Below are 16,509 nucleotides of genomic sequence, written 5' to 3' on the forward strand. Positions count from 1 at the left end.
ATAAATTGTCAGTTGTCCTCAATAAGAGGTAAAAAAATGAGTAAAGTCCTCCCTAGGATTTAATAAATTGTAATTGATAGCATGCTAGGGCCATGAAACATCTTCACAGAAATGCATCTAGGAGCAAAATAGGTACCAGACCAAAGAAGCTTTGAGGTTCATTGAAAAAATGAGGTGCTGTTTCCCATTCAGCACTGTATATGCACAGCATAAAAGCCACAGAAAACTGAGGAGGAAAACTCTGAAAAGACTAGCAGTTATCTTCCACTGTATTTTTAGCGTGGGATCATAGCCAGACAGCATCACTCAGCAGCTTCCCATGGTGTTCCTTGGTTCAGCCAGACAATCTGAAAGCCCAAGGAATGACTTTGCACTTGTGCTTGTACCAAGCAAGCTGCAGGAGGCTTTCCATCCTTCCTTAGCACAGCCAGTGGTACTAAGAGCTGTATTTGTCAACAGCTTTGTATTGCTCTCAGTATCATGCCAGCTTTCCTTGCTCCTGAGGTTTCTGCTGGCAGCACTGTCCATGCTAATGCTGCTAACAGCACTGCAGCTGAATCACTGTGAGCAAGATTCTTTACAGTGCACCAAACTCAGGCTGACTCAAAATAGCAGTGATGCACTGTCATCAAAAAGAATCTGCAAGTAGAAGAGCTCTCATTAAAGCTGGTCAAAAGCTTCCCAGTGGGATTAGCTCTGCTTCTTGTATCTAGCAGGGGTAGAGAGAAAATTTCTCTTTTTGATACAGTAGTTTTGTCTAGAAGGCTGCAGCTATTTGCAATACTCACAAGTAAGTACACACCATTGAGGGTGGAAACATGAAAAAATACTTAGTGGGATATTTTTAGTGATGCTATAGTCAGAGTATTCACCTTTCCTTCACCAGCTGTGGGATCATGGTCAGGTCACAGAGCTCACTGCATCTCTACCCTAAGGCAAAGACAGAGGTATAACCTAAGTAGGTGTACTGAAGGTAGCTCGAGACTAGCTAGAGACTTTAGGAGATGATACACATAGGTCAATAAAGGTTCCAAATCCCATTTAAAAATTCAGGTAAACATTTGTGGCTGGCCACACCGAGATGCTGCAGCATCTTTCTCCAAACCATCTGCCCCTAAGTTCACTCCGGAGTGTCTCTGCAGGCTGTAGTCACACACTGATTGCAGTATGGACACATCCTCAGTACTTTTAGTGGTCAAGCTCTCTACCTGTTCATCAGGGGTGACTGGAAATCAGAGGGTATTTGTTAAAAGGAATTTTACATTGTCTGCCTAGGGGACTCTACCGACACAAGATTATTCTCAAATGATACGTGGAATAACAGTTCCTTTTCCTGCATTAGTATATTCAACTTTGCTAGTGAGTAATACAGTATTAACAAACATTCCTAATTCTGTAGCAGTAGTTGTGCACACATGGAATCCCTCTGAAGAACTAGCCTGCAAATTCTCAGTGTTTTACTCCAGACTCATTTACAGGTTCCCTGGCTGGAAGGAGGTAGTTCACTGTTATTTCTAGAACAACTCCCCAAAACATTTTAAATAACTTTGATATGGCTTCCTCCACATATCTCCCTCTTGAGAGACCCCGACTGAAGGCCTGTGGCTCTTCTGCTGGTAATTCAGGATCTTCTTTGCTGTAAGTCCCGTCCCAGCTTTTCTGTCTGTGCAATTTATTAAATACAACGTTTACTACCTGATTAAGACATTTGCCTGCTTCCTCACACCTGCCAATAGTAACATTTACATGCTATGTGAGCTTTAGGGGCTTGCTTGAAAGCTGAGATGTTATTGGATCTGAGCAGGCAGGTATTTTGAGAGGAGAGCTACAGGCTCTTACCTTGCTTCAGATCCCTGCAGCCTTCTCTACCGTCAAGGAAAACTCTGTGCTTCCATCCACATCCTGTACTAGCCAGAGCCAAATTGGCACTCCTGCTCTGCAGCAATTAACCAAAGTGGCATGTCTTATGATGCTGCCAGTGAGACAGCACAAGGATATTAAGTGCCTGCAGTTTATGCTCTGCCTCGGGTGTGTGTGTGTGTGTGTAAGTATGCCAAGGATCTGGCTGGATTCTAGCAAAACCATGCTCCAGCAGGTGTTTGCAACCCACAGATAAGGTGCAGAACCACCCCGGAACACTGGCCCTGCTGAGCCAGCTCTGGGGGGAACCCCAGACACCCCTCAGGAACACTCAGGAGGGTGTCCAGCACCACCTCATACTAAAAAATGGCTAAAACACCTTGTATTCTGCAGTATGCAACTTCAGCCATATGTGTAAACAGGCATAATCTGTTCTTTTTCACTGGCCACAAGCATTTGTAATCTATATACCTGCTGAATTTTTTTACTTTGCATTATTTTCCAGAGTACTGAACTCAAGTGATTTTTATATTGAAATTACTTAAGGGGTACTGATAAACAAAAAGTTAAAAAAATTATACTGACATTAAATCCCACCTTGCCACCAACCATAATTCTCTGGGGTCTCAAAGGGAACCAACATAGCCTTCCTCCCGAAATCCTCTCACTGCCCTTGACAGGAGGCAATTTTATTTAATGAAGACACCCATACTTCAGTATAAAGGTGTCAAGTGAATTATTCATGAGCTCCTTTGTCTCCAAAGCATTCCAGCTGCTTCATCTCATTGTAAAATTGTAAAAGAAAATTAAAGTTTTTTGTGAAAGTGCAGCTGTTGCTTTGAAAAGCATCTGTTTACCAACTATTACTGAGAGGCAGTAACATCCTCAGCTTTTGCTGTTAAGTAGCAGAAGTAAAAGACCAACAGAACTGGGCAAACAGATACACTGGAGAGAAACAAGCATAACTGATAGCATCAGCGCTGTGAGGCAATCAATATTCAGATATTTTTAGGTGCTTCATGTTCTGCAATTAATATCTTGAGCAGTATTAAAAAAAAGGAAGCAGCTGAGCTTTTTTCCCTTCTGTATTCCCCTTTCTTTTAACATATGACTGTGCTTTACTGTGAGGAATGTTGTTACAGACCAGCCCTGTCATTAGTGCAGTACGTTGATAGGTATCTTTACTCGTGAGAAAACCAATATAGTCAGCACGGCTGTACGTAAACACAACAGTCTACATTTCATCTGATTCGAGAGCTGAGATCCACATGGGCTGATTCAATTACAGAGTAGAATTCCCGGCAGCAACCATGGTCCTTATTCTTGCTGCACTGGCTACATAGTTACTTAAATTTGCACAGATGTGCAAAAGTGTTGCAAAAGAAAAGATAATTTTTTTTCTTGGTGATATTTTAGTACTGTGGAAGTAGAAGTAAGCTGTATTTAGAAATATGGTTAAAAAAATTACCATACCTTTAGAAGTCAGACCAGACTGCAGATATCTGTGCCTATGCATATTTCTACAGAGTAAGGCCACATCTACCAAATTGCAGATAATCTGGTAAATGCCATCACTATTTAGCAAATACGGCTGAAAATTAAGGAATTTATTTTACCTTTCACTTTTCAGCCTCTGTGCCCATAAAAGGCCAGAAATAACATTGTGTAGGCTTCTTGCTTGTGACATTTCCTAATTGTGAGGCACTTTATTTCTTAATCTCAATATTTATTTTTTGGAAGATGTTTTATCTAAAACAATCCTAATACAATGACATCTATCATCACATATAATTTTCAGTTATCAAACCAAAGTAACATTTAAAAATGTGATCATAATCGTAAAGGTTCAAACATAAAGATAAGAAAATATATATTCATAAAAAAATTACTCTCTTCAATGTGGAAGTATATTTCAATTACTCCTAATTAATTCTGGTTCTGCCGAGATTGGTATCTGGTTTAATATATGCCAACTGCATGCTAGTTTCTTCCTCCTGAGCATGAAGATTTTTCTCAGTTTTAATTTAACTGATAGTATAGGATTTGGCTAATTGCTGCTGTGGCAGCTATAGTGCTTTCTCTTCCTGTAGCATAGAATGCTGAATTTCACAGATGATCCAGAGAAGCTACAAGCAAGTGCTTTTTGAATCCAAGCAATATACATCTGCCCAGGACCGAACTTCAGGAAAGGAAAGAGGGATCAACAAGCTGATTCTTTTCCATCAGCAACCACTGGACTGCAGAAAGCAAGAAAAAAACCCTGAAAGTTCTACAAAGGAAGAAGAAAATGTTTCAATAATGTTATGAGATTGCCGTGCACCGGCTTGAGTGACTGCTGCAAATAAAACCTAATGCTGACATCTTCAAGCCTTCAGAAGAGAAGAAGCTTTTTGACTAAAGCTTTCTGCCACTGTTGTGAAGGTAGAGACAGACCAAAATTAGTGTTCCTACTGGGGAAAGTCTGGGGGCACCCGAGTATTCAGTACAGATAAAAATGTGGGAAAGACACAGTTCAGAAATTTTGCTTCCCAAAATTCTTGGGGTTTTGCGGGATTGGTTGGTTGGTCTGGTTTGGTTTGATTTTCTTTTTTTTTTACATTAGGAATGCTGATAAGTAAATTACTTTCCATTTCCATATCACTGCTGAGTTTTCTCAGGATAATAGGATTTTTCTGAATCTATAGGATCAAAGATTACTACAGCTGACATTAAAAAAAAATCCAGAAAGGAGAATCTGTCCTTCTTGCAGACTTCAGCAGCTATAATATTTCTTACACAGTTTTGATTTGTAACTACTCCAAGCAGCAGACTCTCTGAACATCTGTTCTCTGAATGTCCCAGAAAGACTTGTTTTCTAATGCAAATTTCAAGCACATCTGATATTACCCTGCAATACCATCATCTTTGCTCTCCTTGCTGAATTTTTTTTAATGTGGATATCTTAGAAGAAATATACTTGTCTGAAAGCTGATAATTGCCCATATATTTTTTAAATTCCTACACATTTTTTAAATATTGAAGGATTTTGTAGAACTCATACCCAGTCATCCTGCTTAGCTATTCTTTTTAGCTTTCCCTTTTGTTTGTATTTAATTTTCTTTCCATGGTATTTCTTATAACTGGAAAAGTTGTTTCACTTTTTAGATGAGGACTTTTCATTTAGATGCCTGCTCAAGATGCACTGTTCCATGAAAGCCTCAATGACAATTCACTAAAATAGAAAATCATATTGAGATCAAGCCTCATCTGGCATGCTCATTTATTATGAATCTATTACAGTGCTATCTATCTTTTAGCAAATTTTTAGACTATTAACCAGCACATGTTTAACCTAGCAGCTGTGTGTAGCCCTGTGTAAATTCAGTATTCCTTCATGGATTTTAAAGGTAAGCAAGTACAAAAAGATCTTGCTCTCAGGGAACAGGATTACCTGACTGTGTTTAAGTACCAAGAGCTAACACAAGAAAGACTCAGTTATTCTACAAAGCACAGTAAAATTTCCCTCCCCTCTGCACCCCCCCCATCCGATACTCTAGTTTTGACTGTAGATATTCATACTTTATGAAATTATTCATATTTTATTCCAATATGGCTAGTTAATACAACATTGACAGCATAAATATGACAGTCACTCTTTTCTAGAAATAAGTAGACTCTTCTGTAACTATATTAGGACATACATTTCATAAAACTGTATCTTATTTACCTTGAAAGACAAAAAAAAAAAAAAAAATTAACAAAACCCCCCAAAAATCCCCTACCAAAAGAAACAATCAACCAACCAACCAACCAACCAGCCAACCAACCAACTAACCAACCAACCAACTAAACCCCCCAAAAAACACAACCAAAAAAACCCAAACCAGGGTATCTGAACAATTCTTACTCCTTCAAATCAACTACACTGCAAATACATTCATTAAATTATAACCAGCATGTTGGAAATGTTCCTCCCATAAAATATCCACAGTTTTAGAGAAGGCAAGTCTTGCCAAATGTTTATTATTTAAACTAAGTGCAAAGTACAACAGTGTTCAGAAATACAACTGTTCAAAAATGCTTTTCTGCTTGCTAGGAAAGAGGGTACATATTCACTAGAAACCCAGGGATTCCAGGAGCAGGGGCTTTGCTTTTGAGCCATCCTAGTTTGAAATGCTTCACCTGTCCTTCAGCAGATGCCTTTGAGGTTTCCACAAGGCTACAAGATATGGACACTTTTAATACCTTGATATGTAAAAGCAAAACCACCAGACATCCCTGGAAGTTTTAATGTAGAATGGGAATCTTTTATAAAACCTTTTGTCACTAGCTGTGATTTTTCAGGACAGACTAATCCTGAATTTCACTGCAGTGTTCCTGCACCTGAACAGGAGGGATTGAAATATCGGTTATGAGCAGAACTGGAGTGGTATTGTAGGAAATATTTGTAAACTTCTAACTGACCAAGCATGAGAGAGTAGCTACACATCCTGTGGCCCAATTCCAATTGTTTTTCTAATATTAGGGCCAGGAGCAGCTGATGTACCACACCCAGAGCAGTAAACAGGAAAGGCTGCATCTATTGCTTTGTCCTGCTGTGCTGTGTGACAAGGGCAGACACAGGATATGTCCAGGCAGATCCATGCGTGCAAACCTGAGCTCTTCAGTGCTGTGCTCAGACAGGAGACAGGTTGCACCAGTGGAGAGAGCTTAAACTCTGCCTATGCAGAGATGTCTTTCATTCTTTTTTTCCTTTTTTTTTTCTTTTTATTTGCTCCCCTTCACCCTTTCAGAACACCTCAATGCCCAACAATCTCACAAGAGATTGCATGTATCTCACAGGAGATTTCCTGTATCTCACAAGACTGGAGTATGATTGGAAAATATTTTCCTTTACTACTATTAAATAATGTCTACAGGGTTGCACAGCAAATGTAGCAAATGTTGGAGCAGTACCACACTCTTCTGAGTCTCACTAAGATACACTCCTCAGTCATAAGACTAATTTATCTTTCTTGCACACACATTTCTTCACCATGATGAGATTTAATATCTCATCTCTGTACTGAATAATAATATGTCAGCTGCCAACTGCCTGGAATTCTTACACTGAAAAAATGGTGAATGTATATAAATGACAAAGCAAATAGTACTCTAACAGTATTTAGTCTTTCCCAGTCAAATACTGGCAATAAGAACACATGTAACTAAAAAGATAAGATTTTTTATAATAATTGACATGATATTGGCTCAATAACAAAAAGTATATATGCACAGACTAGCCTTTATTTTAGGTCTGATTCTATTCCTATTTTAAATTCTGGCTTTAGATACCTCAATATCAAATCTTTGAAGGACTTTAAATATATTGCAAAGAACAGAAGCCATTTCTCTTCTCACATTGTTATAAATTAAGAATACCTTTGGTGAAGCTGGGCCAGAGTGAGGAAGCAAGCTGGCAGTACTCTGTGAGGAGTGGGTCAGCCACCTCTATTCCCTCCTGGAGTCTGCAAGCAGGAGACATAGCTTGAAGTGGGATTTGGGGAGACCGTCTTGTTCAATGCCGCAAGAGGCTCCCAGGGGAAAGCCGTTCCTGGGACCATGCCATGAACCATTTGTGTTCTGTCTTCACTGTGGCCCAGGTCAAGGTGTGTAATCCATGTGGGACCTCTTGTGTTCAACTCTGCAGCTCTGCCTTCTACATGAGACAGAGGCAATGAATTACCTCTGTGGTACCTTCCCCTGCTTGCTGGCTGCTGACCATGAACAGGCTGGTGATGTCTGGGCTGGAAGTGACATTGAGAGGCCAGCTGTGGTCTATGTTATTTTTCCTGTGTATCTCCTGTTTGTGGCCTCAGGGGCTCTGACTGTCCGAGGCTGTCCCTGATATAAGAGGGCTTTACTAGAAAACAAGAAGACATTCTCCTGTGCTGCTGAGAAACAAAGCCTGATCCAAGCTAACACCACTCAGGTCTCTCAGGTTTCTTGTCTTTGAAAACAATATCCCAAGTATCTGTTGTGAACTTAGAGTGGTGGTAGAAGGGAAAGGAGGTTCCCATATGACAGTGTTAGAGTGGCTGTGCAGCCAGGCTGTGGCTGGCACATCTTGGAGCTGTTCCACCAGCCCATCCATGCTCCTGAGCCCTGCCCTGCCGCCCTGCACCAGGCACAGCTGCCCAGCTCCGACAAACCCCACTTTGTGAGAGGTTGTGAAGAGGTAGCGAGGCTGGGGCATGGTGCTGCTGGGAAATATGAACTGGCTGTGTCTTTCTCCATCTTTGCATGTGGGATTTGAGAGTTGGAGGTTGCTATCACATTGCAGGACTGGCTGCTGTTACAGTGCCTTTTGTATAAAAAGCCACACAGTGACAGTACAGGCCCTCTCAGGCTGATGCTGAATGAAAAGCTTTGTCATGTGCAGGTTACAAGCTTTACAGCACAGTGCATGCTCCTGCTGAAAGTGCCTGCCACGATACTTTCTGCAGCTGCAGTGGTGTTGTTGAAGCTGGTTTTAGTCTGGGAAAATGAGTCATAAGTAGAAATTATTGTTGGTATATGTCCACTGTCTGTACTAACAGCAGAAGCCAGAGTGAATTGCAGCTGATTTGTTTGTGGTTGAGTTCATGAATGAACTGGAGGACAAGGTGGACCACTTGCTATGTTAAAATGTAACCAGGAAAACGGCATACGGGCATATACTATTTGCCCCAAAGACAACTTACTTAGGTCAAAACTACACAGGAAACTTGAGACTGCAGTAGCAGCGCTGAAAGCCCTTTATGGTCAATAGGTTATCTCATAAGTGAACACTTATTAGAACTTGTTTCCAAGTCTAAAGGCAAAATTTTGGGAGGCAAATTAGCTGCAGGACACACATATGAGTAAACGTACAGTGATTTTTTTTACTTGTTATTTCTTCAAATGTAAAATACCCATTTTACTTTGCATTAATGGTTTAATTGTAGTGATTAATGTCTCTGTGCCTCTCTGTGATTATTTTTCACTTAAGAGTGTGGTTACCAGTAACAGATAGAAGAAACAAGCTATGGTACATCAGCTGCCACACAAAGCACTAAGAAATTTTCTTTAATTATTATCTGAGCTCTTATAATAGCCCCTTCTTCCTAACATGTGTTTCTCTCTTTGTCCATGAGAATAGAGTTAACTTTCAGGATATATTGAAAGTTCTACATTTTATCTTGTGTCTGTGGAGGAAGACATTCATAAGTCCCTCTTTTATTTTATTTATTTATTTATTTTAAAATTTTTCTGTGTGGGACTTCCAGGATCATGTAGATTTTCCCTTAGCATCATTTCTTGGTTCAGGATTTCAGGTGTCTGATGATACGACCTTTAGGAACCATCACCCTGCAATACAGTAAGGTTTGTTGTGTTCTGGTTGAAACCTGGTGTTTGAATAGTTGCTGAAGGCTTTGTGAATTTCCTAAGTTAAAGGACAAATGATAGAGGAACAACATGTTCTAGTGCTTGGTTTGTTGAGTGACCTTTTGCTTCTGCAGAATACGAAAGTAAGTGGATAATATTCCAGAACTAAAACTAAAAGTAAAACAAACATGCACCTAAATTGTTTTTCAATTTCACATGAAGTCTTTATTTTAAAAGAAATAAACTGGAGGCACTGTGATGCAAATCAATGGAAATGTGGCTGTACCTCCCTGGAAAGTTACCTAAAAAGCAGTGTACTTTTTTTGTCCTTGCTCTTACAAAGATGTGTGCATGGGCTTTGCCTTCTGCCACTAAAGCTCATACTACATGCATAAATCTTCATAAAAGGACTTTATAAAAAGGCTCTCTAAACACAACTGGTTGTGACATCATTTTAGGTTACAAAGCTTTCCTGGAACCAAGAAACTGCACATACCAGTAAATCAAAACAATTCAAGTATTTATTGTTTGCTAGAAAAAATCATGTCAGTTATGTAAACTGGATTGAAATTTTACTTACGAAAGTATGGCTTAGATCTGTGTGTGGTCCTCTTTCCCTCCTTCCCTCCTCTTCTTGCCTCCCTTTCCCTCCCCTCTCCTCCCAACTAATTAATATATGGATATTTGTCCATCTAATTCTCGATTATATATTCAGTTGCTTACAGAAAACAAACGACCTGCCACGAATTGCATCTTCCACAATGTGCAGTTTATGATGCCATCTAGATTTTGAAAACAATTAATTGGTCAGAGTAGAAAACAGTTACTATTTCTTAGGTTTTTTCATGCATTAAAGGTGTTAACAACCTGGACAACAGGGAATCAAATTTTACAGTTCATTAAGCATTTCTCCTGGTTTTCTTAGAAATGGGATCTCTTCATGTAAGCAACAATGCAAAGAAGAGTATGAGTATTTGCATGCTGAATCTATACACTAAACAGCAAGCTTGTCAAGTATATTCCAAGCATGTCTGATACCATGGCCAGGAAACATGCCCCACCAGTTGCTTGTCATCAAAGTCTTCTTTGATTTTGCAAAGAAAGTAAATAAAAATTGTTATGAGGAACAATGGGTGAGATTCACTTGAGCTGGTTTGGGAAAAGCTAAATCACAGTTTTCCAGCCAACCATTTGCATGAGTTTCCAAAGCTTTGCTTGGCGATATATGGAATTTTTCCACTGTCAATGGAAAGCAGCTGCCATCCAGATCTCATGCCTTTTGGACCAGGACAAGTCCGACATGATCTCAACCCTAAGACTAGTGAAATAACACATGAATTTGAGTGACTAGTGTTTGGTTGTACTGCTCAAATAAAAATTCCCAGGATCTCCTAAATACTAAAGTATTGGGAGAAATCTTTTACTGGAGGTTATACATTATGTCATATTATACATGACAATATATATATCAATATATATAAATTATTCCAGTTTATATCCTGAACAAAAATATACCTGTCAGAGACATTACTATTTATTTCCATTAGCACATCTTTGGAAGTAGTATTTATTTTGGTTTTATTTTTTTTTTCTGTGACCTCGGTCTCCCTCCCACACGTGATCACACAATTGTTTGCAGGACTGCTGCTGGCTGACTTCAGAGTAAGTAATTGCATTACTAGTTGGGTGGGGAGGGAAGGAGGACCACACACAGATCTAAGCCATACTTTGATAAGTCAGATTTCAATTCAGTTTACATTACTGACTATTTTTTCCAGCAAAAAATAAATACTTTAATTGTTCAGACTCTGATACTGATATGTAGCATTTCTTAGTTGTAGGGAAGCTTTGTAACCTTTAATGACATCACAACTTCCATGTAAACAGGAAGGTTGAATCTCTCTTCCTACGATATTTGTATGGCTTTTGTTATCATTAAGTGCTTCTTAGTCTGAGCTAATGTACCCTCACAGGAACTTTAACTTTTTAAAGGCTGTAAATGTCATTGCACAAGGCACACTGGACTGTACAGAAAGTGGCTCTGGCACATGGGGCGGATTAAAGCTCCCCATAAGCAGTAGGTGCAACAGAATAAGGCAGTGTGGTTGGCACTGCTGAGTGCAGAACACCTGCAGGGAGCAGGCAGACACCTGAGCACCCCAAAGGCGAACAGGGGTGGTCAGCTCACACCTGGTACACCTCTAGGCTCACACTTACTTTGCAGACATAAGAGACATGGATTTCTCTGCCTCCTCCCTCAGCTTGTGGTGGTTCACTTCTTTCATGTCTTGGAGACAACATGTTGGAGATTACAATACTGGGGTAGACTGGTTGTGAACACAGCCACTGTGTCATTTCTGATGAGAGTGGGCTGTATGGAGAGAGGAATGCAAGTTTTAAAGGTCAAGGAAGAAGAGAAAATTGTCCAAAGGAGAAAAAAAAAAGCAGCTGTGTGTGTTGGCAGTAAGAGGTGTGGCTGGTGAGACAGACTATTGTGTTCTGGACAGTGTGTGTTTCCAAAATCTTCCTGCCAGGGTCCACCTTAGAAAAACTTCGAAGAACTGGCTGACACATCAGCAAAGATCCAATGGTGTTTGCTGGAGTGTTGGCAAAGGGCATATTTGTCGTGATGAGACATTAGCATCACAAGTATTGAGCTGGTCTCTTATCAGTGAGCATCTTCAGGCACATGAAAATGCACGGTTAACACAAATTATTCACAGTGTTTTCTTTTGTGTGTCAGAATAACATCTCTCCTGTTCAAGTTCAGCTGGAAGCCAGCTGTTCTTCCATAAGCTACTTTGAAGATATTTTATCACGAGAGTCATATAGTTAAATATGGCAACAGTTAGGTATGGCCCTACATCCTCTCCACATGGCTGGCACCATTTCCTCAGAGCAGTACCTTGTACCTGGATGAAGATACAGAAAAAGGCCAGTGACAGGACTCTCCAGGTTGAGAGTTGCAGTTGAGCGGTCATTCATTCTTTGCTCTGCAGAGCCTTCTCAAGAAGACTTGCTTAATTTTTTTGAGCTACTATGGATATTTGCCACTTTAAGTGTGGCTACAAGATTCAGTTGCTGAAATAGTCTTACCCTCCTTCATAACAATATGCTTTAAAATGAAAAAATACCATGACAATCTTCTGTCCCTAAAAGAAAAAAGATTTCTCCATAACACTCCATCCTTAAACACAAGTATCAATTATTCACCTGCTAATAGCTGCATCTAACAACCCATTCAGCATTCCACACATTGAGAAGGCAGGGACAGATCTTCATTTCGAATTAGAGGCATTAAGACTTTGCATGTTTTGTGCAAGTGAGAAGGAGGCACAGATGTGTGGTGTGAAGATGATAAAGTAGCTTAAAAAAGATTTTAAAAGGAGGTAACGGTGTTCAGTTAACAAGAACAGAGGTGACAAGTTTATAATTTTTGTTTGGCCTTACAGACCATAAATGAACTATTTTCTAGTATAAATGTTATGTAAAATTATTACATTTGGATTTCATTTATTTTTAAGAGTTAATAGTAAAGAAGCATATAAAAATTAAACCACACTGACTTCCCAAGTATTTTGCATTCAGTAACACAGGTAACAACGCTAGCCCGCCATTGCTAACGGTACAGGACTGAAAGCAAACAGCAGGTGGTCTGATTTCTCCTCGGCCAGGCCATGTCTCTGCACCAAAGCTGCTGTGAAGAGAACTTGTTGACTCCTCTGTGGGTCACCGATATTTACAAGGATCGCCTTCAGGCTGATTAGCCTATTCTTTGAAATTCCCCAAAGAGCTGCTGGGAAGAAAGGCTGCAAAAACCAGTACGACACACAACCAACCTCCTGGCTGAGATGTACCCAGCCCTCCCAGCTCGGTCGTGACCTGCCTGGCTTTTAAGGTGTTGCTCAACCTGTAAAGGGAACATTTACAGTGTCACTGCTGACAGAGGAGTAATAAAGAGGAATCTTGTCTCCATGAATAAGGGGCTCTTTGCCTTTCACCTTAAAGCAAAGACTATAGAGAACACAGTGAGATGCTTTTCTCTCAAACCGTCATGGCTAATTGATTAGGTCTCACTGCAGGGTATCGAATTATGGCATTTCTTTTCTGCGGTGCCCACGTGGGTGGGCAGTAGGTGGTACTTCGAAAACGCTACTGGTGAGCGATGCCCCGTCCCCGGCAGTGTTCAAGGCCAGGTTGGATGGGGCATTAAGCAACCTGGTCAAGCGGGAGGTGTCCCTGCCCATGGCAGGCAGGTGGGAACGAGACATTCTTTAAGGTCCCTTCCAATCCAAGCCATTCTACGATCTGGGGAGAAACCCGCGTGCTGCTGAGCGGTGGGCGCCGTCCCGCAGCGGGGCAGGAGCGGGAAGCCCGGGAGCGCAGGCGGGCGCTGCCAGCCGGAGCGGCCGCGGGGAGGGCAGAGGCGGGGCCGGCGGCAGCGGCCGGGGCACTGCGGAGCCGGCGCGGCGCTCACCGGGCGGGGACTGCACCTTCCCCGCCGCAGCGCGGCACCGCCCCCGGCCCCCGCCACACCTCCCGCCCCACCTCCCGTCCCCCCGCCACACCTCCCGTCCCCCCGGCCGTCCCCCCGCTCCCCGGCGGCGCGGTACCCGCTGCCCTGCCGAGCGGCTCTGCCTGCGCCGCCCCGCCATGGAGCAGGGGCCGGCGGGGGGGTCCGGCCCCGCTGCTGCTGCTGCTGCCGCCGCCGCTGCCGCCGGCACCGGGGGTCTGCTCCTGCCCCTGAGCGAGACCGAGCAGCAGCGCTACTCCGAGCTCTTCTCGCGGTGCTGCCCGCCCCCCGAGGCGGCCGCCGGGGGCAGCAGCGTGGGCGAGCTGTTCCGGGCCTCCCAGCTGCCCCCGGACACGCTGCACCAGGTGGGTCCGGGGGTGTCCGGCTCCAGCTCCCCCCGGAGCTGCGGGGTGCGGGCGGTTTGGGGGGGTGCGGGACGGGATCTGCTCCCGCAGCCCTTCGGGAGAGGGGCTGGCGCTGCCTCCGCCTGGAAGTTGGGGGCTGCGGGCGGGCTGGTGCCCCTGCGGTGCCCGCGGGGCCGGGACCGGGCACAGCCCTGTTCGCGGCGGGGCAGAGCGGAGCGGGGCCGGTCCCGCCCCGCAGCGGCGGTGCTGGAGCTGCTCCGTGCCTGCTTGCCTGCTCCAGACAGGCGCTGGCAGGGTCGGCGCGCAGCTCTCAGGGGTTCTGCCCTCCGGGTGTGGGTGCGTGAGGGGCCGCCCGTGCCCCTCTGTGCCGCCCGGTGCCGGGCTGGGCACCCGAGAGCGCTGCGCACCCCGCGGGCTCTGGGCGGGCTCTCCCTGTCAGGTCGGTAGTGCCGTCGCCTTTCTCGAAAGGGTCCCGAAAGTCATAAAGGCAGTTGTATGAAAGGACGTGCCATGTGCTAGATTCCTGGTTTACCACTGAGGGTTTTTCCCTAAATGTTGTTTCAGTGGAAAAAAAATCCGTAGGTAAAATGATGTTGCGGTGTTTGTCAGTTCTTGAGCGCGAATACATCAAGGTGCGAAGTGCGAGGGTCTCACCCGTCAGAGCAGCAGAGCCCCAGAAGTGGTCCCCAACAGGGGCTGTGTGGCGGAGCCCTCCTGCTGTTTGAGGAAAAGCTTCTCCGGCGTGGGAGAAGGCTTGTGCCAGCCAGTTTCCAGGAAGAGGGAAGAAGTGGTCTTCTCCACCTGCAGATTAGTAATTTAGCTAACACACTATAGTTTCCTAATACTTCCTGAACAGAGATAGGATATTTCTGTTTGTTTGTTTATTTATTTATTTAACTTTTATTTTCAGGAATTTTGTTCTTCAACAGCTTTTACTTATCAAGCAGAAAAAAGTTAAGTTGAAATCGAGCTCATGTACTTTGCCACTGCCTGAGAGTATTCAACTCTACTGCTGTCCTGATAGCTGGTAGATCATTTCTTAATGGGTTATATAAATTCATGTTGTACAGGGGATTCTGAACGAAAATTGTGGCGTTTCAAGAATATTTTTCTTCCTACTTGTGCTCCTTACGAGATCAATAAAACAAAAACATTACCAAGCACTGTATTACTACCTTGTATTGAGCCTCACTGTGACCTTGGTCTTGCAGGTGAATCAAGTGGTGAAAGTAGAGATTTCACATAGATACAGCACTAAGAGTGTTCTTCCTCTTTCCTCTTTTTGCAAAGAGGAAGCATGGGACATTTAATTTAAAGTAAGAAGGCTTATCAGAATAGTCACTTAATTTTTCAAAGAAGTATGGAAAAAACCTCTTATTTTCACGATTTTTCTTATTCTATCACTTAAGTGAAATTTATGATCATGTTATTATCACAGTTTGTTTTCAGGGTCGTTTTGATAGTAATGTGTGATTTAAGCCCGGAAATGGTGAGGTACCGATTTTGGCTTTGTTTTTGGATTTGTTTGTTGGTTGCTTTTAATGTTCTGGAGGTTTTTACTATTTTAGATTATTTCCAGGTATATTTATATGGTGAGGAGAACATTACTAGCAAACAAGCGTGTAATTGTCTTCAGGAATATTCAGATAATAAGGCCTGTGGGATCTGCGTCTGCTTCTCTTTTTCCTTCCTTCCTTCCTCCTCTTGTTTACAGGGTACTAATCACAGTGGCATTCTGCTCTACTGCTGGTGTGTCTGTCCTCAGAACCCACCGCTGTCAGGTATTCTTACATTTACTCAGACTTCAGGAAAAAATGAATTAAAATAATGAGTTAAAGAAAATAAATTGCAAATGGGGATTTTTTTGATAGGGAAAATCCCACAATGTTGTTTAAGATGTTTTTCTGATGTTTTGTCTTATTATATTTCAAAAATTCAATTTAATATTTTCACTTTAGAAAATCCGACCATTCTAACAGTTAGAGGAGCAAGACACACAGATTCATGGTATATGTTTTCTGTTAGTACAGGGGACACCTATTTTAGGGTAAGAGAGCTCATTTGGGTTAAGATAACATGTTTTCTTTGAAATAATTTTTGACTATAAATGTTTTTTGGGGTTTTTTTAATGCTTTTAAAAATCCCCATCTGTCACTATTAGTGCTTCATATATAGGCAGCATCCCTACTGACTAACTGAGAAATGGTCATGCTGAGCTTATTCATGTCAGAAATGGGGAGATTTGGTTTGGAAAGCAATTCTGGATTTTTACTAAGCAGAGTCTGCACAGTCCAGAAGGTACTTAACGCCATTCTCTGGCCCTTGCATGGGCTATAGCAAGAGACAGTTATAGATGGTTTTGTAAGCAATGTGCAATTTGCAGCTTTTTATTCTCAAGGCATTCAC

General features: G+C 42.4%; 1 protein-coding gene across 3 annotated transcripts in view; it reads left to right on the top strand.

Annotated features, from left to right (window-relative positions):
* Positions 1 to 13,836: 13,836 nt before the first annotated feature.
* REPS2 (RALBP1 associated Eps domain containing 2) overlaps positions 13,837 to 16,509 on the top strand; it is a 96,230-nt gene continuing 93,557 nt past the window's right edge. For 2 of the 3 annotated variants that reach the window (XM_032100726.1, XM_032100725.1), the window contains exon 1: positions 13,837 to 14,103. In XM_032100726.1, the coding sequence (XP_031956617.1) occupies positions 13,879 to 14,103 (225 nt within the window). In that variant the 5' untranslated portion in view covers positions 13,837 to 13,878. The remainder of the gene's footprint in view (positions 14,104 to 16,509) is intronic. The other variant, XM_032100724.1, reaches the window with a different exon arrangement.

This window comes from Corvus moneduloides, chromosome 2 (assembly GCF_009650955.1).
Source record: "Corvus moneduloides isolate bCorMon1 chromosome 2, bCorMon1.pri, whole genome shotgun sequence".
Taxonomy (NCBI): Eukaryota; Metazoa; Chordata; class Aves; order Passeriformes; family Corvidae; genus Corvus; species Corvus moneduloides.